Genomic DNA, 24203 nt, shown 5'->3' on the forward strand with positions numbered 1-24203 from the left:
AGTATTATCACTGCTTGAAAGCTTCTGCAATGTGCAGAATTGCTGGTATGACCTAACATGGACAATGATTTTGCAACTTCATTTGAATCTCAAGAAAATAAATAGGAAAAAGAAGGTGAAGGTCATGAACTGGACACTATGACCAGATCAATAGCACAGGTCCACGCTTCATAGCACTCCAATAACAAGAGCCATAAATTAACCCTGGCCTTAATCAGAAGACTCATGTGTGAAAACAAACAAACCAGAAGCAAGGCAGAAAGCAAACAAGAAATAATCCATCACTTTTATGATCAACACCTCTGAAATGTCCTCAGTTTACTGTAACCCATCATTCCATTATCCTAAATGGCATTGGGAATAAAATGGTACAAGACACTACACTGTCTTACAAAAAAAAAATGAATTCAGGAATATCTTTTTAATATGACTTTAAAAAGGACCATCTCACAACCCAGTGAGAGTGAGCAGCACCCCTGAAAGGTTTGATATTATTCATCTTTCCCCCCACCCCCCAAGCCCATCATCTCTCCTGAACGCGTCTCATTTATACCGGAGCTGAAAAGGGAGTGCTAGTTCGCCGAGTTGTTGGAATGCTGTGTGCCTCGCAGCTTGACAGGACAGCCAATTAACAAGCATTAACATACGCAGTGGGGCACCACTAACACACACAATGCACGCTCCTTCAAAAGAGAACAACGGGCCAGCAGTGTGTTTTTCATTAGGTGGTCCTCCGGTCCCTCCGAAAAGACACGCAAGAGGAGATCTAATTAGGACCGGGTCCAAGCCTCTGTGGCCCATCTATTATACACCAAACATATCCCAAATACACCAAAGGCTGGTGGAGTATGAGGCAGGAGGACCATGTTTTCCCAGTCACTGCTGGAGAGGGGCACAGATTCCCCTCCTCTTTGCCCTCCGCCTCCCAGCAAACTTATTAGCAGCTAACTTACTTCAGAGCCCCTCTCCACACATTCCACATCGCTGTGAAGTAGGTCAGTTCCCCAAAGGTATAGAGTCTTTAGATGAGTAAATGAGAAAAGAGTGACACCAATCAAAACAGTCCATAAACACACCTGCAATAGAAACACAGCCCCTTATCATGGAAGAATACCTTAAAAGCATGTAGATACTTCTAAACACAAGTGAAGAAAACTGCTTTACTGTCACGCATCTTAATGATTCTTCTCTCATTAGAGAAAACATTACACATTAACTTTAGATTATTTACCATTAAATGCCTGATACTGGGGTAAATTCATTTTTGAAAGCTGAAGTGTTTTGAGGTATGATATATATACCTCTACACCAATTAGAAGAAATCATTCAAAAAGCATTCGCTTCATATCTGGACTCCTAAAATGTCTGCAGAATTGGGGATATAATCCTATCTTTCTTTATTACAAAAAAATAGAATTAGGTGTAGAACTCACTCAGATTGAAGAGTGGAAGTGGAGCTCTGTAATCAGTAAAGCTTAATACCTGACTCAGCTGATAGATCTGAAGAGAGTAGCTGCTCTGAGAGTATTATCGGTCAGACTTTACTGGGCTCTGTAATTAACAACAATAATGTCGACACCCTCCAGCTGTATCAGTCAGGAGACTTCCAGAGCATTGGGCATCCATGTCTGCCAATTATTCTGCCTTCATTGTACACTGAAGGGAGGGGAGGGACTCCTGTGGTGGCTAAGACTTGTGGAAGTCAGCATGACGTTTTCACAGCACTTCTCATCTTTAAGTTGAAAGCTGTTTCTCCCCAGTGCATTTGTCTCATTTGTGTCGACTCTGCTGTTTGATGCTGCTGCTGCTGTTTGTTCTTCTTGGTCTCATTTAAATAGAAAAGATTTTCGTCTGTTTCTTATTCAGAAGAATCTTTCTTACTGCATTAATTAGTGGTCTAATCACTGGAACTTTTCATCGTGGCATTTCATGGCTTTCAATATAGACATTTACATACTCTTCTCTAGAAAATTTCCCACCTTTTCCTCCAATTGACCACTTCCAGTTTTCCCACAGTTGGATTCTCTGAAGTCTCCGATCCCAGCAGACGCCTCCATCGTCCATGCTAATTATCTGCACCCTAATTGGAAGTGCCTCCCAACTGCCACACGAATGAACTAAGCATGAGGGGAAAAGGCCATCTCCCCCCAAGACGAGAAGCTCCATTACAGCAGAAGACTGTTTCACCATTCGGTGAGAGCCTTGACCAGGCTTTGTCTTGCATGGACAAATCCGAGGAATAAAGGAGGATTATGTTCATGGAATTTGCCTTCTTTGGTTTGTCTCATTTGGTGCTTACCCATAGCATGGCATAGTTTCCCTCTGTTCACTGAATATGAAGTTGTTCCTTCTAAAATATTCTATAATATATATAAAACTCATGGGAGTCATAAAGATGCTCTGTAGTCCAGTTTAACTCATAACAGCTTTAACTCTCCTTTCAGGGATCAAGATCACAGTGCAGTTGAGATAGAGCAGGGAATTACAGTACGTTTTTAACTTGGTCGCTGATGCCGCAAAATAAATGCATAAATAAAGTGTCCTAAGCATGTTGATAGTTATTTTCCCCATCAGAGATGTTTGTTTGCATGTCAGATATATCCACTTCTCTCCCCCCCCCCCCGTCATGTCCATGTTATTAAAACTGTCAGGTCATGGAACACAGCGCCATGAAACTAATCTAACCGCAGCTGTGGCAAATTGTGTTAAACTTACAAACTTTCAACTAGGACAGAAAAATGACTGAAGATTGCTGTGGAAGCAATGGTACACATAGTACACAATAGACCAACATTCCAAATTGTTCCAATAGCGCAGAGATCACTGTGCATTGCTGGTGTGTCTTTTTAGTCTTTCAGATTGTATCAGTGAGATTAAAGGATTTGTAAAGCAGATTGTCTGCAATTCTTACCAAAGCAGTAATTCAGTATGACTGCAAGATCACATCCCCCGAAGATTGCCATGGCATATGTGATAGCTTGTGCAGTATGGAGCACCAGTATTGCAACTTTGTAGAGGTTTAAAAGCTTGATCTCAGAATATGAAAGCTTTGCCGTGATTTTTGGGCACTACATATAAGAGCCAAAACTAATTAGTATGATTTGCTGCTTCAACCAGTGTCAGGTAGCAAATCCAGAATGTGTCAAAAGACACAGCAGAAATCAAATGAATGAATCTTACCAACACACTTCTTGAATTTGAATATACTTCTAGCAGTGTTTAATAAAGAGTGTTCATCTGCCCCTTTGGCTTGGCAGCGCACTCCACCACACCGCTGGATTAAGTGCCTTTGGCTGCCCATGGCTGTAGCCCCTTATCCTATTAGCTGCATAAAGGCCTTTTGGAGGCTCACATGGTGACGGATCACAGTGGCCTAAACTGAGCTGGCAAAATCGGCTCCCTCCCTCTCCACACGCCTTTCAAGCAATCACTTTCACAAGCTGTTGACTCCATTATGTCAAGGCGGAGGGGAGCTGGAAGGAACAGGGGAAGGAGGTAGATTGGCAAAAATATGCTGGGTAAACAACTTATGGTCCAGCGCTACAACAGAAAACCGTACATCCTGATAATAGGGGAAGTTACTAAGAAAATACTTAACGTTTATCTGTCAAAGCCAGAGAAGTTTTAATTTAGTAAAATCAATTAACTGCATGTGATTACATGTTGAAAGGACAATTGACACATAGTAAAACATGCATTAAACCTTTTTTAGTTTTTTGTTTACTAGGATTTGTTTTTTTACCTTTAGAAGGCCACTAAGATCTATGGTGAAATAAGCTGTGAGAAACCATGATATGTTGCTCCTAGAGAGAAAAAAAAACAAGTTGCCAGGCACTCAATGTAACAGATGCCATGACACAAGAAGTGGCGCAGGGTCTATGATGTGTTTCCGCGGGGTGCTTCAGGGTGATGGGGTGGGAGAAGAGAATCACACTGATTTGTGAGCGAGTGCTGAGAGGATTTTGGGCCTTTACGTCACCCCGTGGTGTAATCTGTGTGCGGAGTTCTTACAGAACAAAAGAACCTCAGGGACACTTTCATTATCGATGTATAGAGAGAAATACATTTATCCTCAGAGGACTGACCCCTCTCTGAACCCTACCTGCAAGGACCCCATACAGCTCTTTCAAAATAAAACACACGGTTACTCTGGCGTGCTGGCAAGGTCTCAAAAATGTGAACAGGCCTCTTCATCACAGCCTTGTTTAACTGGCCCTACTGTGCAGGCGCAAAGGAAACTTCCTGAGCGAGGAACATCGTGTGCAGAAGGTAATCCTGTAATCACTAATCACATTAAATTAGGTATATTCTTTAAAATGCCTTATTAATATTAGTATACATCTCACCTGGATACATATCAATACAAATACTCGGAATACTTCTCTTCCTTCAAGGTTGTTTTCCATTAGGTTTGTGCGTCCTTCTTAGTACCTCACTACTAATCACATTCAAGTCCCATAATGTCCCACATAGACCATGGTGCCCACATTAAAAGAACAGTTCACAATTCTAATCCCACACACTTTCTATCAGATTCATTTCTTCTTGAGGTCCTCTAGCTGCCTGCTCTATCTGCGTGCTCAAATCAACACTGCTTCATTGACAGTCCTGGCTCTGTAAATGCTTGGACTGAACAAAACACTATTCCAGCCATTCAACGTTATATCTGGAGCACTGACAAAAGCAGTGTATTTGATTGCTATCTTTTGCCTGAATCGTGGACTCACCTTTAACAAACGAAAGCAATAGGTATCATTGTCAATGTGTGAAATATGTGTTTGTAATATGCGTTTGTAATCTGTATATTGTAATTCACCTGAAAAAAAATACTGATTGACAAAAGTATGCCTAAATCTGCCAAAAATGACATCCTTCAAAGAACCATCAGTCTAATGGTGACTTTAAGGTTTAGTCAGTATACTTTTAAGTATACCACAAGATTCCATGCCGTCTGATTTCAGTGATAACCAAGACAGACAGAATAAAAGGTGTTAACTGTTAGTGTATGAGCAGGAAGCACAATCAATCTATCACAACAGACATTGTAGATATAAGAAAGATAGCAAGAACTGAAGCAGATAGCAAGCCAGAAAGATGGTGAGCATCAGAGATGATGAAAGCTGTAGACCCAAGGTTAAAAAAGCTAAATGTAGCAGGCAGATGGAGGAGTGAAAGGGGGCTGAGAAGGAAGATTAAGTATTTGACATTACATTAGTACATTAGTACATTAGTTCATTTGTACATTAGTTCTAAATTGTGTGAAAAAAAGAAACATGACTGAGGAATAAACACACTTCTGTCTCATCCAAGAGATATTTTTTTTTATTCAGTGACAAAATAGCAACTAGCAAAGTCTTCAACCCTACAACCAGTTTAAGAGATATGACATTTTCTAGTTCGACAGAAATCAACAATCTCATGTGATGAAAGACTAAATGTACTATAAAAGAAAACCCTAACCTGAAAACTACAGAAGGTATAATTACCATGAACTCAAAAAATCCCTATCAAAACTAATGTATTTGCCTTCCTAAAAACAGATTAACAAAAACGAAACAAAAAAAAAAAAAAAAAACTTCCATTATAGCTAAATGTATGAAAACTACATTTCTGGACACTGGCAATAACACTTCCCTGTTTGATACATCAGTGTATTTCCAATGATTACTTCAAAATAATCAGAACAAACCTAATAGGGTTCTAGCCGATCAGAACAAACCTAATAGGGTTCTAGCCGATCAGAACATACCTAATAGGGTTCAAGCCGATCAGAACAAACCTAATAGGGTTCTAGCCGATCTACTGCTTGGACTCAGACATGTGGGGGACACTAGATATAGTCAGAGGTTTTGGTTTGGTTTCTAGACCAAACACTGACAAATATCTGAAGGATAATAGTAGGCAATTGTTCCTGTGTCTTCTGTGCATGTCAATAATTAGCTTGAGGTGTTTTTATGAATTTAGAGGGCCGGACATGTAAATAAATACATGCAGTAGGGCTGAGGCAGAGCGTGTGACGTGCACAGTAATATGTATTTATCATGCCTTCACAAGGACATCATACGTCCAGAAGCATTTTCATGTTTTGACAACAAAAATGGCTTTCTGCACCATCAACCTTTATGTGAGACTGTACATCTAAAAAGTATGCTTGTAAACAACATATTAACAAATATATGAACAGAGTTTAAACTGGAGTGAAAAGAATTTTCATTTTCAAGAAGTTTCATTTAAAATTCCACCTGTGTCATCTATCTAGATCAATGAAATGACTATTCAATAACAGAGGACCGATAGCTACTCTTCATACAACCCACTGGCTAAACTGTGTTCATTTATTGGTTAGAAATATGGTTTTGAATCCTTAGTGAGCTAGTTATGGCGAAGATGGACAAAGGCAGCTGCTTTGTCTGGTTATGATTCTGATTCTACAAGCAACAAAGGTCTGGTCTTTTTACAAGTTCTTTTTTTTCCACAGGGTAACAAATAAAGATTAGTTTTGTCCGACTTTCTGTGCCCCTTTATTGCCTGATAACGCAACACTGGTACAGACTGAGAATATTCTTTCTGAAAAGCCTGGTGACAGACCATGACAGAAAGCACCAGAAGATTTTAATTTAATTAGGTAATTGCTCTGCGTCAAGAAGGATGAACCAAAAGTACACAACAGGGCCAATTCAGGGTCAATTCAATGATGGAGCAAAAACAATTAGACATCCTTGGGTACGTCACTTTCCCAACTTATCTTGTCATTCTGAAGGAGCTGAACGCTAGACTGAGAGCAGACGGGCGAACAGGGCCATTCTGCAACACTGTTGCTCTGCCAAGAGGTGGCGCTGTACTACGGTTACCACTGCCAATCTGCTGGGCCACCCCTGCCATGGCTGCCATGGGCTTTAAGGGGAAGTCAGCCTCTGGAGCAGAGGAGACCAAACCCTTTGACCCTGCCACTTTGGTGGTGGGGCTTTGTGGCATCACGCCAGTGTGCGGCACCTGGTTGTTAAATGCAGCCCTCTGCAGCTGTAGGCCTCTGCCCAGGTTGAGGTAGGAGCCAATGCCGGACTGACCAGTGCCCTCTGCAGTAAGGGGCATTGACTGAGCCATGGTGTCCATGAGTACCTCGATGAGTCGAGGAGGTGGGGAGAGAGACGCAAAGCTCTCTGTGGGAAATGTCTTGGGACACTGTTTGAGTAATGGCTCCATTTTGGGGACCTTGGTGGATGATGCTTCATTCTTGGGGGTCGCTATGGAAAGGACTCTAGGTGTCATGGACAAGATGGACTGGTTAAGTGCTGGAGACTCGGTGCCCCGGCTTGGGTTTGAAGGGTATGAGGGTACAGGTTCAAGGATGGGATTAAGAGCTGGTGTGTTACCAGCCTGATGGGCGGGTAAAGTGATGTGAGGGGTGGGGGATGGAGTGGGGGTTTCAGTGCTGTCTGAACCAGGAGTGGGTGCATGAGGAGTTGGTGTATGAGATGGCGTTTGAGCAGTGGGTGTATGAATAGGTGGTGTGGCGTAGGGTGTAGGGGTAGGTGTGGGACTACCAGAGGGTGGTGTGGGGTTGTGAGGGGCATCAGTGGGGGGTGCTGGGGTAGGATTTGAGCCGTAAGAGGTGTGAGAGTGGGATGAAGAGGCAGACGTGGCCGCAGCAGAGGTACTGGAGTTGGAGCGGGACACGAATCGCAACAGCCGTCCCTCTGTGGTGGAGGGGTAGTAGTCCATGGCCCAGGCCTTACGCTCCTGCTGCAGCTGCTCCAGCTCACACAGCTCTCGAGAGAGCTCCAGACCACTGTTCTGCTCACACACACACACTTAACCAATTACATCACACACATAAAACATGCCAACAAGCACATACATGTATGCACAAACATTCATACACAAAGACATCTCTGCTGGCAAAACTTTCCTATACCATATTATTCGTGATTTTGGATGTAGATGACGACGTTATGCTGTGGGCATGCAATGAATGTCATTCTGTTAGAGCTCATTATTATTCTGCAAAACGCATTACAATTTTTTTCTTTCATACAATCTGAATTGTGTTCTTTTATTGGTTAGAAATCTACGCTGCCCTCTTCAGCAGCCTCACCTGGCCGATGTCCTGTGTTTGCACAGGCTGGAAGAGGACGCTGGCCAGGTAGGCATCCACCAGGCTGGTGTAGTCCAACATGAGGGCATCCAGCAGCGCCAGGCGCAGGGGCAGCAAGTGGATGACCGACAGAGCCATGAGCCTCAGGAGCGGCTCTGGGCAAGGCCGCATGTACCACACCTCACGGTCCTCCTGTCAATCAGAACATGCGGCCATTGGCAGACAGCGCTAGACAGAAGGGGACACCTTCTGGGTACAGTTTCCCTTTGAAGAATCGGATGTGGCGGTCAGTGGTAAACACTGAGTTTATTGGAGTCATTAAATATAAACGAAGTAACATGTGATTGGACACTTTCTAAGTAAGAATGCCACAATACACTTTCACAAGGTTGGTAGAATAATTGAAATAATAACTTTCAATAATGGTTGTCTTATCATTATTACAACATCAAAAACAGAAGTATCTGCCACAGATAGCTCAAGAGCCATTAAAAACACAGATATGTGCCCTGATTCTTGCACTTGTTACCTTGGAGAGTCGAGACTTGATGTTGAGAGAGGACAGGTGAGAGGCAGGCATCCCCAGGTGAAGGCTCACTACCTCCTGCATGGTGCTGACCCGGTCGGGGAGGAGGCCTCCTGTCTCTCTGTAAAACTGCAGGAAATCCGCTACCTGTGAAAGACCAAATACGTCCAGGAACGGCTAAGAGATCTCATTTCAACACGCGTACAATCAAGGTACATTCTGAGCACAAAGACATTTCGGAATACTAAGTCTAACAGATTGTGATACAGGAACAAAGATACTAAGCTGAACTGCTCTGTTAAATATATAAACAGTTCAATATCAAGCCTGGCAAGCACCTCTACATCATGCTTGAACAAAACAATCTTCTGAATGAAAGAATGAATAAATGAATGAATGAATGAATGAATGAATAACAATCAGTATTCATGTTGTCTATACCTGTGTGTCAAATACATTCATGAGCTTCACACCATATAGAGCAACCAGGCAAGCGGCCAATCTGCGACAGTCGTGGGCAACCTAGAAGAAGAAAATACCAGAAACATTACTAGTTAATTTGCAAGAATATGCTCTAAATGACTACTTGTAAAATGCTCAGCTTTGAAGTTAAATAAGAAGATAGATATGAGCTTCACTGTAGAAAATGTTAATAACTGACCTTCAATATGCGATCATTTGAAAAGATCTTGGTCAAACCATTTTTAAAGGCGAGGGCTCCGAGTGCCAACATATCAAAGAGGAAGACCCTGTTCTTAGTGGTAATCTGTGGAAAGAACACCCCCTTTCTCATTTTAGAGATAATCCACCCACATAGAATTATGCAACATAGATCATGAAATTATTTCCCATTACCATAATGATGTAGCCCATTTCATGCAAACCCTTTTGAAATGAATATGGCATGTGAATGCCTTGGAGTTTTAATTAACAAAGTTGCAGACTCCTTACAGATATAGCATGAGGGGGATCAATAGGCAAGGACAACAGTAAGGCTGCAACGGATTGTATTCTAACTCACTCACATTACCTTTCAGACCAAGAGTAGGGCTGCAGTCCAAAGGGTAAAAGTATAGTGATCATTTTAATGAAATGGTCCCTCAGGCAATTGAGGCACGGAAAAAACGTTTTATGATTACTACACTACACTTTGAAGTACACCTCCAATAAACATTGGTCTCGGTCTCATAGCTTCTCTTACCTGGAGCCAGCAGAGTCTCTCAAGATAAAGTCCTCCAATGCCATCTGCTCCCACCCCAATGACTTTCTGCCGCTGAATCTCCATTATCTAGAAAACGTGATTCCACCGCATTAAACATACCAACAGCTCACAAATAATTTATCAAAGCCCCCTAGAATGAGAAAATTATGTATGCCCACTAAAAGAGACCATTACTGCAATTTGGAAATGAAAAGTTTGACACTGACAGTAAAAATTAGACACACTGCAAGGTCTAAATGCAAATAGCTCAAAGGGTTGGCACCTTTAACTACAGCCAATTACATTTTTTACAAAATAGTAGGTTGAGTCAGATTTCTATACATGTACTCACGGCTGGGAGGAATTTCTGATGAAATTCATTGATGACCACATAGTTGACATATTCATCATCTTCTTTGTCTGATGGAGAGCAAATCACATGTTCATGTCTTACACATGGAAAAGCTGCTTAATTTTCATTTAGTTTAATTAGCATTTCAAAACTTTTAACACAGGAAATAATGTCCGAATAGTCAGCAGCAGTGACAGAAACATAGTTTACACACTTTCTCAGATATCTCCATAACGACCTCACCTCGCAACATATCCAGTTTATAGGGCTGATATTCGGCCACGGTCAGGTGCCCTTCTCCAGCGGCTGCCACCACATTGTTCCTGTAACAAAATTCTCAGGGACTGTCATAACTGGCATTGTTTCCGATCACTCAAAAACCAACAGAAAATTAAAAAGAGACTCTGTTTGCTGATCTTACCCAATTCCATGTTCTGTGCTACGAAAAGAAAAAAACTCCACTGCAAACAGGAACAACAGAGATGGTTTAGGCAGGTTCTGTAACTTCATGATTCCCTTACTACTTCCTTAAAGTAATCGTTCGTTTGCTAGCTAGCTACATAGCACTACTTACCTTGCTAAGAGATGAAAAAGTTAATATAGATTCTGTATGATAAATTTAACTGTTGTACTCAAATTACATTAAATTAATACATTATTATATATTTTTTTTAAACTCACTTACCACCCAAAATTTCACGCCCATGAAAATGTCTTACAGCGTGTTCCCTGCCACTTTTGACTGCCTTAACTGCAACATGTTAGCATTGGCATATGGTTAGCGTCAGAATATCGCTTCATTCTGGCAAAAGTTGCTCTAATAACAGGAGCTGCTTCAAGAAAAATATTACTTTCCATGTTCATCTCACACACAATATAGGCACAAGGCAATGCATAACTGACATACGGTGACATCCATAACAGCAAAATGTTAACTTTAGTTAGCTAACGTTAGCTATGATATATTTCGAAATTACCATCCTCCAAGATGACTGTTTTGTTCAGGATACGCTGAACCACACCGATGAAAGTTTCATCATTCAACTTTAATTTCAGGCGCTTCCCTTTCAGAGACTGTAAAAATTGATAGTCTTCAAGCGACGTCATTGCTTTCACCGGGCGACAAGGCTGGGTGGAAGAATAGATTGATATTTTTGATAGGAAAACACGTGAAAGCAGCGAGGAACGATGAACTCTACACCCCCTGGCGGTCAGGAAATGGAACCCTTTCGTTGAGGTAAGTTAGGTAGGACCAGAGACCTGTGTGAAGTTGGCCCCCCATATCATTCAAAATATTAAAATAGCACTGCTGTTCGTTTGTGCTAGGTTTGAGCTGGTTTGTGCCGTAAAAATTATCGTTTGTGCTATTAAGGGTTTTGAGTAATTCAAAATGACATTTTCTGGCCTGTGACATCATGCAGCCCCCAACGTCCAAATCTCATAAAAATAGTCTCTATCGTTTGTGCTGGTTTGTGCTGTTAAAATAAATATTTGTGCTACTATGGTTTTTACATTTTTACAAATTAGCAAAAGTTTATTAAAGTAGCCCATTGATATAACCTATTGTGAAGTTATAAAATAGGGGGATATGTGAATGAATGAATCCCAAAAGGATCTGTATGAAGGTTGAGTGAAAAGGTGCCAGTCGCCACCGATTGTCCGGTAAGAACAGATGATGTCAAAGTCCCAATGACAAAGTAAGAACGGTATTTATTTCCAGACACACACTCTCAAGATATGAATGGCAGGGTGAACATGATTTGACTGATGAACCGTGGTATAAAATTGCCCAACAAACACGCTAATGATGACGCTCTCCTCCAGCTTCTGTATTGACTACAACTGGACAGGTGGGTCAGGGGGGATGAGGGGAGCCATGAAACTGGACTTGGGGTAGCCAGTGACGGTCAGGGCCTTAGCTGTGCATCTGCAGCCCATGCGTCCCTATGGAACCCTGGGATCAACTGATAGGGTGACCTCTCTATCGTCCCCAGGGGCGGCGCCAGGGGGGGGCTAGGGGGTGCTATAGCTCCCCCTGGATTAGCCATAGCACCCCCATAGCACCCCCAAGAAAATAATGGTTTATTTATTATTGTTATTAATTTAATTCTGCGTTCTTAATTTAATTTATTGTGTGATAATAATATTTCAATCACAAAAGAAAAATATAGCTGCAGGCAGCAATGGCGGGTTCCTCCTCAACATTCCAATCATTACAAAATTGACATGACACTGACATGTATTTCATACATGTACACAACATTGGACAGATAATTGGATCAATGGCTGATTTGAAGTCATTTTTTTTAATTATTCACAAATTGTCACTGTCGAGAAATATCCATGCTGGTGACATTATGGGTTCTTGAGACTTTGTGAACCAGGGAAAAATGTAAATTCTGCACAATTTGTCACTGTATAGAAAAATCCATGCTGCAGACTTACCAATGGGATATTCAATTTGAAATGCAATACTGTCAAGATCCACAAGCTTCAAGCTAAGGAGAGAGCGGGGCCTTGGTCAGGCCACAATGTCATGAAATGGTGTGTGTGCGTCTTGCCAAGCGTTTGGTGTGTCAGGTGAAAGTTTGTGTCTGTGAGAATTGGGGCAAGCCGCACGGGGAGCGAAGGAGGAGAGAGGGAGACATTACATTGGAAATGGTGGTAGCAATTAGCCAAGCATGCATGTTTCAAATATTCACCAAAAATCTACTTTTCATCTTACAGTCAACTTTTTTTCAGATTTGTGTACTAAACATTCTCAAGTGTCTTCATATGAACTTGTGATTGAATCAGAGTATCACTTTTTGAATGAAAAATGTGTAAAGCATTGTTGTAGCGTTAGCGATTAATGCAATTTGCTTTATATCAATCATTTTTGAAGATATGAAGTTGCCTTTGCACATGGGAACATGTTGTAGTGTCCCCCACGTGCTTACCAAGTTTGGTGTTGATATCTGAAAGATTTGCTGAGATATGACTTTACTTCCTGTTTGGCATCTTTTCTGCTGAATTTCAGTGGCTGTACCGGACAAACGGTTGTGAGGATCAAAATTCTGTTGAAGAACTTTTGTGAGGCTTGGTCTGAAGATCATCTCTGGTGATTTTGAAGAAGATTTGACAAAAATTGTAGGAGTTGATGCCTTTCAAAGGTTTTTGATAAAACCGGAAATTGCGGAAAATCTATATAACCGGAAATTGACGCCATAGGGTGTGTTGAATTCGTCTTGATCCAAGGAATCCAATGGTACCTCATTTTTGAAAATCAGTCAAACGGTTCAAAAGTTACAGTGTTAACAAAAGTCCAACTTTGACCTGTTGGTGGCGCTAGTGTGGTCTAGTGGGAGACATGAAACTTGGTGTGAGTGGAGAATTGACTGTCCTTAATGAGTGTGCCAAATTTCAGAAAAAGTTACCATACGGTTCTAGGGGCTGCCATTGACTTCAATGGCACAAGAATAATAATAATAATACCTACAATAACAATAGGTTTCCTCCTGACGGAGGAACCCTAATAATAACAGATTGAAATGAACAGATTGTTCACGTAGCACGACAGAGACACGTCGCATGCGTGAACGTTGACGTTTCCTGACGATTGAAGGAGAAAGAGAGCTAGTGCACTGTCAAAGTCAAGCGGTAGTATCAACAAATTCACAATAATGGATCGGTTTTTGATACCCAAAATTCTACGAGTAGAAGAATCATGTGACGTTGAAGAAGAAGAAGAAATGCAAGGGGTATCTGAATTTGATTTAGAAGAAGAGGAACGTCGTGGTCAAAGAGATCAATCCTACACCTCTACTGAGGGTGCTAGCCGTGCTACACCTGGTCTGCTGGGTTGCCCGGATTTTGCTTTTCCAGCATAGTTTTGTTTGCATTTTTGCCTGTTCTTTACGAGTTGTATGATACAATGATCTAGCTCTGATTATTGTGGTTTTGAGTACCTACTGTTTTGTTTCATTCACTTTTAAAAGGGGCCTGCATCTTTACACCGTTTAAGATTTAAGGTGGAACGGTCTTGTTAGATGTGTAACATTAATGAATGCGGTCTCTTTTTGGGATTTTTCGGGATCCGCCTTTAAAAATCAGAGATTCTAGCCTAGGACGAGCAGTCTGTCTGTGCTAGCCAGTTATACATAAGCTTCTATGTTTTTATTGATTGTGACCTGAAATAATATATACTTTTTGAAAGCATTTTCTGACTCTTTGACTGTTTTAGTTAATTCTATCTGCTATTCTAATTTGCCCCCTTTAGTTTAGAATGTATTGAACTATTTATGTTTAATTTAATTTGTCAGACATGGTAGTGGTGACCTGGTGGTCATCTGGCGCCAACTTTAACCCCCAATGAAGTAAGTGAAGTATTTGGGATTGCGGAATCTATAACATGCTGATGCTGCATGCATTTTGTCAGTGACCGTCGCAGAGGAACACGGCTATGTGCGCGTCCGTCGGAAGCAGCCTAATGATAATAATAATAGACCTACGATCGATTTGTATGGCGCTTTTCATGGACCACAAAGACGCTTCAGAGAGCAAACATGTAAACAGATATGACGATATGGTGGGGAGGTGTTGTAGTAGAGAACCATGTGACACGTATGCTATCACCCTAATTTCATAGCACCCTCAGTAAAACGCCGAGCACCCCCATAGCACCTGCAGCAAAAAATCTCTGGCGCCGCCACTGATCGTCCCCCAGTCCCGTGAGTGGCCCAGCGCAATGGGGTGCACAGTTGGAAGCCGCTGGTAGAAGCAAGCTTTTAAACAGAAGTCACGAGTGAAAGGATTCTTGAACACCACAATCAACTTGAGTGATATGACATTGACTGACAGGAATCTTTATGGGAATTGTTGTTTCTGTGGAGAACAATTATGAGGTGATGCATACACACATATACATGCGTGTGTGTTACGCCCCAACTTTAGTGGCCCTATGGGGCGAACAAACATTCCACCACTGACGCAAAATCGTGTCTCGTGCAATCTCGTGCAATCGTGTCCATCCTCTTATGACGTTAGACCGCAATTACGTCATCGTGGAAATATTTTGTACTACAAAGCCCATGCTAAGCTAGACATCAGGTCATCCAGGTGAGTGTGCCAATAGCAGCCTAGTTTATGTTTAGTGTTGTTTTGTTTGATCTGGAGCATCAGAACTTTTGGTTATCTTTTTTCTTTAGTCTGAAAGATACACACCGGAAACAAAAAAGACAGGTGAATTTAGATCTACTCTACTACTTTTGTATTTCGATATCTCAAAATGTTCAAGAAGATTCTCTATTTAAAATCCCACCTCTTGAGTGTAATATTCAGAAAACTGAAAGTAAACAGGTCAAATTCACATTTTAAGTGTGTACATGCTAATAAAGATATGAGGCAAGTGCTGTATTTCATTCAGTAAAAGGCTGCTTGAGATTCAGTTCACTCTTCAGTTGTGTACTACTCCTCTAAAGGTGGTTGAAGAAGGAAGTGCAGTGCAGTCGTATAAATGTTTAAATGCAATCAATGCATTTTTCTTCTCAGTGCTGCCTACTAATTAAGTCTGTTCATGTCTGACAAAACATTAAGTTCACTTCTGTCAGAGTACTGTGCTGTCATCAACTAGTAGCCTACATAATTGAAGTATGAAGTGTGACTAGCACTGCAGTAGGGGTGGAAGCACCACATAGTAAAACCAATGTCATTTGACTTAAATGTAATACTTTTAATACTATAGGCTTTTCAGTGAACCTAAAATTGTAGCTATGCAACAGGTAAGCCAGGCTTCTAAGTCTCCACGAATATAGAACATAAACTCTCTGTTGATATACTAAAGAAAATGTACCAAACCAAAGTGAAGAGGACATACCAGAAACTGAACATAATAATACATTGATGGACCTCATTACTACATTGTCCAATTGAAAATAAGGAAATAAAATAGAACCTCTAAAATAATGAAGTCTAAAAATTCACTTAATTCCATTTTAGATGGATTTAAGTAGAAAAAGTTTTTACATTATTGGGAAGTTTTTACATTCTTACATATTATGTTCTGCAAAAAACAAGGTTCACCCAATATTGTAGTGTAATCATGTATTACATTATTTGTACAAATATTATATGATTATTTGTTAAAACATTTTATTACATTATCAGGAAATTACTACACACTAACTGAATAAGAAGAGCTGTGACTGTGTGTGTGAAGATATTGAGTCAGATGGTCTTGACAGGACAGATATTGATGAACGTCTGACAAGGATCAGTCAGGTCTTCTTCAGCAGAGACATGGGTGAAGATGGAGCCCATTGAGCTCATCATAATCAGCCACTGCTGAACAACAGGGAGCACCTAAGGGAGGTCCACTGAAGACCCAGTCCAGGTAATGGAAGAAAAGGAGGAGATGGTGAGAACACTAGACTTCACTGAGGGAGAGGGGATAATCAGAACTGATATCCAGACCACCAGGATATTTGAGGACACGAGGAAACTGCAGGCCCAGAGAGAGCATGAGCAGGCTGTGGTGTTTGCAAAGCTGAGAGGGAAAGATAGACAGATCGCAGCTCTCACGGAAGAACGAGAGAAGCTCTTGTTTCTTTTTTGGGTGGAGAGGGAACAGCACAGCAGTGAGAGGAGAGCGGTGGAAAGGGAAAGAGCGAGAGCAAAGACAGAGTGGAAGAGGAGGCTGGACGACCGAGAGAGACATATCCAGTCTACAGTCTTGGCTGTGGCAGTGATGAAACTGACACTGGAGAAGAAACTGAACCAGATTGAGGAAGAGGTGAGACATTGATTGGCATTCCTGTCTTACATTTACATTTACATTTAGTCATTTAGCAGACGCTTTTATCCAAAGCGACTTACATATGTGCGACTTACAATGTATACACATTTTACAGTGTTCAGTGTCTTGCTCAAGGACGCTTCGACAGGGAATCGAACTAACAACCTTCTGATTACTAAACGTCTTCTCTACCACTGTACCACTGTAGCCCCTGCAGGGCTGCAGGGGTTGATTTAATCATCAACAATCATGCGTTTTCATGTACTGTAGGTGTTGATATGGATAGAATAGAGGTTAATGACTAGTCTGGATGTGGATTCCAGATTAAACTAAACAGTCAAAGAATCACTAACTTATCACATGGGTTATTTCTGGTTTCACAGAAATGGTCGCCTGGTTCTGCAGATCAGCGTACAAACAGCAGAGAAGATCACAAGGTTCTTCACAGAAATGACACATGGCAGGTAAAGCAAAGACATCGGATGCGGAGGCAGGTGGCGAGAGGTTGCAAGGGAGGATGGCATTACACATGCGACGTGATGGCGGAGTCTACTTGGACCATAAAACAAGATTTGATAAAAGCTCATGAGCAGGAAGCACTAAGGGTACAGTTGCTAGAGAAACAGAGACAGAGGGAGAGGAGGACAAGAGAGGCAGAGCCAGTGGGGAAAGGAGAGGATGTCAGGAACAGAGAGAAGAGAGTCTGGAACCCGGGATGGTTTCGTTGGTTTGGCATCAGAAGACAAAACACGTCACACGACAAAGATTCCAGGGCGAGTGAGATGGTCTGATAAACTAATGTGCAATTTAGGAACGAAAACAAAACATGCAAACTATAAAATCACAAATAAAATCAGTTTCAACTTCATACACCATTTTTTCTTTTCAATTCAGCTTAATCAGGGATGGTGCACAGCTGCAGGTGGTGTGGGATTCAAACACTTACTACCAGAAAGTTATTTATTCATATACTGGTCTCAGTCTAATCCATATACAGAACTCAATTCCTAATCCATATGCAAAAATAAGGCCAGCAAGCAGTCTCAAACCTAAAAATGCAGTTACTAGTGTGTACTATAATTTTAAATTAAAACTCACTGACCTATCACAGTGGCTGTCCTGTAGAAGGCTTGTGGGTGGCCCCAGTATTTTGTGACCTCAGCTACGTCACCTTCCGCTCCCAAGAGCAGCAGTTACTGCTTTTTGCATGGCCGTGCCCACAGTTGGTAGGGTCAATGTGGGGAAGGAATTGTAAAGTGAGTCACGAGTTCAGCATCACTACATAACTATAAATGTTACATGAAGTCTGTTTAGCACTTGAGACAGAGCACCATTTGTTTCATCATACTTGTGGAAGCTGTGGAGTCATGGCCATGCTGTTCTGTTAAGGTGTGGTAGTAGCTATGACAAACAGTAAAGGTTCAAATCTAGGAGACATTAGGTAAAGATGTTCTATGACTTCAAGGCACAGTCTACCGGTTTCAATAAAAGTGTTTAATAAATATATGAATGTTGAACTGGTAGATCAGAAACCTATGACATATCTATTGGTCAAAAACATGACAAATACAGGAGGCACTTGATGTACTTAAAGTTAAGTCAATGTACCAAGAAGCATCAGCATAGTTCGTAATTATGACAAAAGAGAGCTGGGGGTAGATAGTTTTTTATATTTTCTTACAAAAAAATTAACAAAATAAAATAAACAAAGAAATTCACAACATAACAACACCATATAAATTACTACGGCAAACACAATAAACTTTAAATACTACTCTCTTTACTTCATTGTGATCTTTTAACCATAAAAAATTAAAACTGACCCTGGAAGTCAAATTCCCTCTCACAAGTATCCAGTCCATTGCATTAAAACACAGTGGCATACTCCCATGCATGATCCTTTGGCATTTTCTGCCCTCTGCTGGTCATGACCAATTATTGCAGTTACTCAGCTTGGCAAATTTAGCATTGAATGGGTGAAGCAAGAAAACACAAACTTCGTATATTTGCACAGGTTCTGACCTGTGGTCTTCTGTTTACAACACATTATTATACAATGGTGTATGAGTGCCATAGGAATATACTAATTTATTAAACTTAAGACTAAAATAAAGTGTAATGGATATAGCTTTTCTCCCAATATCCATTCAACATTAACATTCAACAAACAAACAAAATGACAAAAATCACAGCTTTCTTTTTTCCTAGAGAAATAAAACCACAGGAAAAAATAATGAGGGGTATCAAACTGCTGAGCTCCTCTACCGAAAATACTGTAACAAAATAAACATCTTCACTATGGTTACTCTAGCTTTAAACAGTGGTACTGAAATGTGATATACTCCTTACAGGCCTAACTCAGTGTCAAGTTCAATAATGAGATGACAACTACATACAAAGAGTTAGTCTCAAAATCTCATGGGTCACATGGTGCGAGACCAAAATATCGAGAATGTCAATCTGTAATTTGTTTCCTGTCAACATCCCTGTCCAACAGCATTCTGTAAACTTCATTCAAAAAATGAATAAAGTTATTCATTGTTGCAGCTGTTCAAGCTATTGCTGGGTTAATCATCGCTTTTAGATTTAGAGAAAACTGCCACAATATCACTCACATATTGACAGGTGCATCTAATCTCAAATGTGTTTTTGTCTAGTGCACCCAGACGACTGAAAAATAATTAAAGAAAATCTCATTACAAGTCAGTGCCAAAAACACATTAGAGCAGCACGCTCATCCATCGCAATTAAACCCAAAAGCAAGTTCTAGTACTGAACATCAAGTGGAGGTGTATTCTGGAACACGTGCAAGTTCTGAGTTGCTTCGAGTAGATTTGATCCTAAGGTGCTTTCCCCATATAGTCTAGACTTATATGAGCGAATGCGCTGCTGAAATGCTGTCTGAGTGTGTGCGGCAGAGGTGGTTTAAAACAATGCAGTCAGACATCAGTCACAGTGGTGAGAATTCCCTAGCTTTAAAAGCAGTGCAGTGGTTTTCCCTTTATGCTGTGAAAAGATAAAAAAAAAAAAAAAAAAAAAGAAACACACACAGAGATAGGCATAAGACAGATAGATACCACACATGTTAACCAGAGTACTATACCAGTAGAACAAGGCAAAATATGTGTCACAGGAAGGGCAAAGCGGTAGGTGACACTGACAGGTGGGACAGTACGTATAAGCCAGGGACTTTCTGTCCTTTCTGTCAGTTGTCATCCAGATCACTGTGAGCTCCGCAGTCTCTGAATAAACACTCTCAACACTCCATGTCCCATGTCATGGTCAAACCGACCAACAGGCAACAGAATTGCAAAACAAAAACAACACAACAACAAAAAAAAAAATCTAGCAGTCCTTTTCATGTGTGCATGTGTTTGTGTGTATGTGTGTGTGTGTGAAGTCTTTTGGTTTGAGGTCATGCTAAGTGCTGATTTGTACCCAACCTCTTCGCCTGACAGCGGAGCATCTCCACTTCCTCTTGGCTTCCTCTGCTCCAGTGACCCAGACCACGCAGAACTCTGCCTGGATCTTCCCCAACGGAGGAACAAGTTCTGTTCTCTTCCTCACGGTTCGTGTCAGTGTTTCCCTTCGAGATTGAACCTGGACTCGCAAATGGGTGTTTGTTCTTTGCTCAAATCGTAGTTGTACTGTACTGTCCGTTACCACCTCCTCTCTCCTTGGGCAGACTTGATCAAGGATGGTGCGGAGAGCGTGACCTCCAGACCAGCCAGGTGTTTCTCCTTCTCCATACCGAAGGCTGGGATGGCAACAGAAGATAGGAAGTATAAAAACATGAGGGTAAAAAAGGTTCAGTGAAATTGGAGAGCAGATTGTGGGTGAAGCCCTTGCCCTTCACACTGTGCTAGTAGCAGGTGTTTGATCCCTTTTCTAATTGACTGTAGCCATGAGAACATGCGAGGTCTCACTGCCTGTTCATCGTTTGTCCCCGCAGAAGTAGATATCAGGTTCTAGTTTGAAGGCATTGCAACGCGTGTTTGATGTCCATACAAGGTGCATAGCTTAGGATTGTGTCTAAAGCACAAGCCCACACAAAGAGTCTGCAGAATGCATCAGGGCAGAAACACAAGGCAGCACAAGACAACTACAGTTAAGGAGCTCAGGTATGAGTGAGAGACCGGTTTGCTATGCCCACTTTGCTGACCACTGACCATAGCCAAAAATACCAACTGTGTTCTGTCTGTAATTCAAATGGTACAATGCCCTTCTAATTCTTATTCAGTTGTATTGGCAGCTGCAAGGTAAGCTGTTGGGAGTGTGACTGGCTGAGACTAAGATGTGGTGTTACACTACCAGAGCCTCCTCGTTCCAAGGTCCTGGAAAAAATATGCTGAGGTGTTTAGGCGAAACCAGGCAAGCCAGGCAAAGGTGGAGCCAAGGCAAGGACCGCTATGTTGAAGTGGTTGGAGTTGGTGTTGGTGAGGAGGTCCAGTGGGCCCTGGTCCTGATGAGGAGCAGGGGCGAGAGAGGGAGGAGGAGAGAGAGAAGGGAGAGAGGGGAGTCATCAGCACTCCAGAGGCATCAGGAAGCAGCGTCGGCAGTCCACGGCTTTGGGGCTGGGCGGCTGCGCTCGCTTCCGCCGCAACTCCTCCCGGCCCAGGGAGCCACTCAGGCGAGAGTAGGCCGCCTTGTACTTCTTATCGAACGCCGCTGCAGACAAAACAAAACAAAACAAAAAGGGACGGACACCAAGCGTTACATTTAAGTACTCTAATGCAAAATCAGAGGACATTTCTAATGTGCAAAAATGTACAACCAAAAAAGCCTTGTTTGTACATGCATATTTAAGGATAATCACTGTAGTTATCCAGTCTAACAGAATTTGTTTACCTAATAAACTACAAAATTGTGGTATACAGAATGACTTGCATGAATGTAGTGTATGACTTGTAATGAACGTTTTAAACTGGACTTTATCTGCTGGCTCGTGCTAGCACACGTTCCATCTGATGTGTCCCCGTGCCAGGCTCTTATCTCTCTCCAACATTCACTGCACGGCTACTCACCGACATGATCTTTTCCCATGGCAGCCAGGGTCAGGAACAGGATCTCTCTGTACAAACTCCTAAAGGTAGGAAAAACACACACGACCCATCAGGCACCACACTCCACCTCTTTGCTTTTGACAGTCACTTCACCACTTCTGCTTTGAACATTCGCCACAGAATCTGTGAACGTTTGAACTCGGTTTTTATTTATGTTACATAAGACAATTACAAATGCACATCAGCATTTCTGTGTTAAAAAAAAAAAAGGGTTATATAAGCACTGTTTATGTGAGGACGTGAGACTGATATGGCTTCACAGTGGAAACTCTTCTGGCCGTGACACTGACGAGAATGAGGGAGTCATCGGACATCATGTCTAAATCACGTGCGCTGCTCACCTCTGGGTCTTCGGGTTGCCCGGTTGCTTGGCGATGGTATCCAGGATGAGGGTGACCGCCTTGTGTACCTCGTTCATGCCGACCCAGCGCAGCACTTCCTCCAGGAAGCTCAGGGTGAAGGGGTGGTTGTGCCTCCGCCAGCTGTGGTACCGCAGCATGTGCACACCACCTAGAGAGAGCGAGAGAGCGAGAGAGCGAGAGAGAGAGAGAGAGAGAGGAAGGAAGGAAATAGAAAGAAATAGAAGAAATAGATAAAGGGGCAAGACCATCAGACACGCATATTAAGAATCAAGAATCGAAAAAGGAAGCAGTGGGTTCTGTTTCAGTGATCACTCTACTACAGTATTTGAATCATACGCAGTTAACATTTAGTCTCTGCTGTTTACTACTCCCCAGGCATTCCACACCTTGCTCTGCACTGGCTTCCACTAACTTTTAGAATTGACTTTAAGGTCCTTCTCCTAATATACAAAGCCCTTAATGGGCTAGGACCAAGTTTCATTGCAAACTCCCTAGTCAAATACTTGCCCTCAAGAACACTGCGATCATCGAATGCTGGTTTATTGGAGGTTCCCAGCAAAAGCCGTAAGAAAATCGGGGACGCAGCATTTGTCAATTACGCCCCAGTGCTATGGAACATACTGCCTATAGACATCAGGGAAGCCAGCTCGCTTAACATCTTTAAAAGAAAACTAAAAACGTACCTCTTCACATTAGCCTTTAACTAGCTACCACTTCGCACTATATATATATATATATATAAATACTTTTAATTTAAATCTCTACTGTTTTTTTTTTGCACTATATCGAGTTATGTTTCTTTGATGTCTATTTTTATGTGCATGTAATTTCTTTGTGCATATTATGTATTTGCTGTAAAGCACTTTGAGCTGCATTATTTTGCATGAAAGGTGCTATATAAATAAAGTTTTATTATTATTATTATTATTATTAATATTACTGCCACACATCAGACAGGATGTAGAAGCTGGAGTCTTACTGTGTATTCTCCAGAGGACGTAGAGCGGAGGCCAGAAGTCAATGTCAGGCGTCAGTGTGTCCCAGAGAAGCCTCACTCGCACCGCGGGGTTCTCGATAGTCTACAACAGCCAAAAATGCCACGTCCATTAGCCCTCACCCCATGGCACCTCAGAGCAATTCATCCATTGGGAAAGGAACAGAGTGTCCTTTCAGGTCTGAGCCAACAACTTTTCAATCATCCTTCACACACCACGCACCCATTCACACCATTTCCATCTTTCATTCATTCATTCATTCATTCATTCATTCATTCATTCATCTGCTCATGCTCTCTAGCTGCAGAGGGTTCATTCATTCATTCATTCATTCCATTGAAGCAACAGTATGGAGATTTTGTTAACTATCTAGAATCGATCTATCTAGGTCCTAGATGACTTGCAAAAAACTTTCCACGCACTGATACAATCCTGATGGCATGATAACTGGTGTCTTTTCATGATAGTGTTGGCAATGTCATGGCATAAAAGCTTTTCTTACATTTTCATTACGTGCACCATCCCGGACCACAGAACTACATAGCACATAGCCTGGGCAGCCAGTGGGAACAAATTGAAGGGGATACTAAAACTAGTTGCCTATAAAAGCATACCTCAAAAAGTGGCAAAATACTGCATAGTGTTTCTTTAAATGAGTCATTCACCCATATACGCGATCATTCATCCACTCGTGCTGTATCCATTCATCCATTCATCCATTCATGAGGTGTGAAACTGGCTGCAGTGAGCATGTGATCTGCAGCACTAGTCATTTGTTAACCATTCATTCACCAACTCATACACTCGTTCATCCACACACCCACAGTCAATGTGTAG

At 41.7% G+C, this 24203-nt stretch overlaps 3 protein-coding genes across 3 annotated transcripts in view; 1 reads left to right on the top strand and 2 right to left on the bottom strand.

The window, feature by feature from the left end:
- Positions 1–5033: 5033 nt before the first annotated feature.
- Positions 5034–11393, bottom strand: exd1 (exonuclease 3'-5' domain containing 1). Its single transcript, XM_031576258.2, has 11 exons — positions 11152–11393; positions 10860–10925; positions 10596–10635; positions 10418–10497; positions 10175–10242; positions 9823–9909; positions 9283–9387; positions 9063–9143; positions 8625–8768; positions 8096–8287; positions 5034–7794 (listed from the first exon to the last, which is right to left on the bottom strand). The coding sequence occupies exons 1-11, from the start codon at positions 11279–11281 to the stop codon at positions 6742–6744; spliced, it is 2046 nt and encodes a 681-aa protein (XP_031432118.1). The 5' UTR covers positions 11282–11393; the 3' UTR covers positions 5034–6741.
- A 5000-nt stretch (positions 11394–16393) lies between these two features.
- On the top strand, positions 16394–17845 carry LOC122133241. Its single transcript, XM_042709006.1, has 2 exons — positions 16394–16943; positions 17330–17845. The coding sequence occupies exons 1-2, from the start codon at positions 16548–16550 to the stop codon at positions 17735–17737; spliced, it is 804 nt and encodes a 267-aa protein (XP_042564940.1). The 5' UTR covers positions 16394–16547; the 3' UTR covers positions 17738–17845.
- A 577-nt stretch (positions 17846–18422) lies between these two features.
- The window catches only part of LOC105908937 (DENN domain-containing protein 4B), a 32091-nt gene continuing 26310 nt past the window's right edge, over positions 18423–24203 (bottom strand). The window contains exons 26-29 of the mRNA XM_012837506.3: positions 23351–23450; positions 22351–22519; positions 21971–22029; positions 18423–21614 (exon numbers count right to left, since the gene is read on the bottom strand). Of these exons, the coding sequence (XP_012692960.2) occupies positions 21469–21614; positions 21971–22029; positions 22351–22519; positions 23351–23450 (474 nt within the window). The 3' untranslated portion in view covers positions 18423–21468. The remainder of the gene's footprint in view (positions 21615–21970; positions 22030–22350; positions 22520–23350; positions 23451–24203) is intronic.

The sequence above is a fragment of the Clupea harengus genome, chromosome 11 (genome assembly GCF_900700415.2).
Source record: "Clupea harengus chromosome 11, Ch_v2.0.2, whole genome shotgun sequence".
Lineage (NCBI taxonomy): Eukaryota > Metazoa > Chordata > Actinopteri > Clupeiformes > Clupeidae > Clupea > Clupea harengus.

Excerpts from the sequence above, each read along its gene's own strand:
- LOC122133241 (XM_042709006.1), top strand. The coding sequence starts at position 16,548 with ATGGAAGAAAAGGAGGAGATGGTGAGAACACTAGACTTCACTGAGGGA. Across the intron at positions 16,944-17,329 it reads TGAACCAGATTGAGGAAGAG|AAATGGTCGCCTGGTTCTGC; the intron begins GTGAGACATTGA and ends CTGGTTTCACAG.
- exd1 (XM_031576258.2), bottom strand. The coding sequence starts at position 11,281 with ATGACGTCGCTTGAAGACTATCAATTTTTACAGTCTCTGAAAGGGAAG. Across the intron at positions 9,144-9,282 it reads CAAATGATCGCATATTGAAG|GTTGCCCACGACTGTCGCAG; the intron begins GTCAGTTATTAA and ends TTCTTCTTCTAG. Across the intron at positions 8,288-8,624 it reads TCAAGTCTCGACTCTCCAAG|GAGGACCGTGAGGTGTGGTA; the intron begins GTAACAAGTGCA and ends TCTGATTGACAG.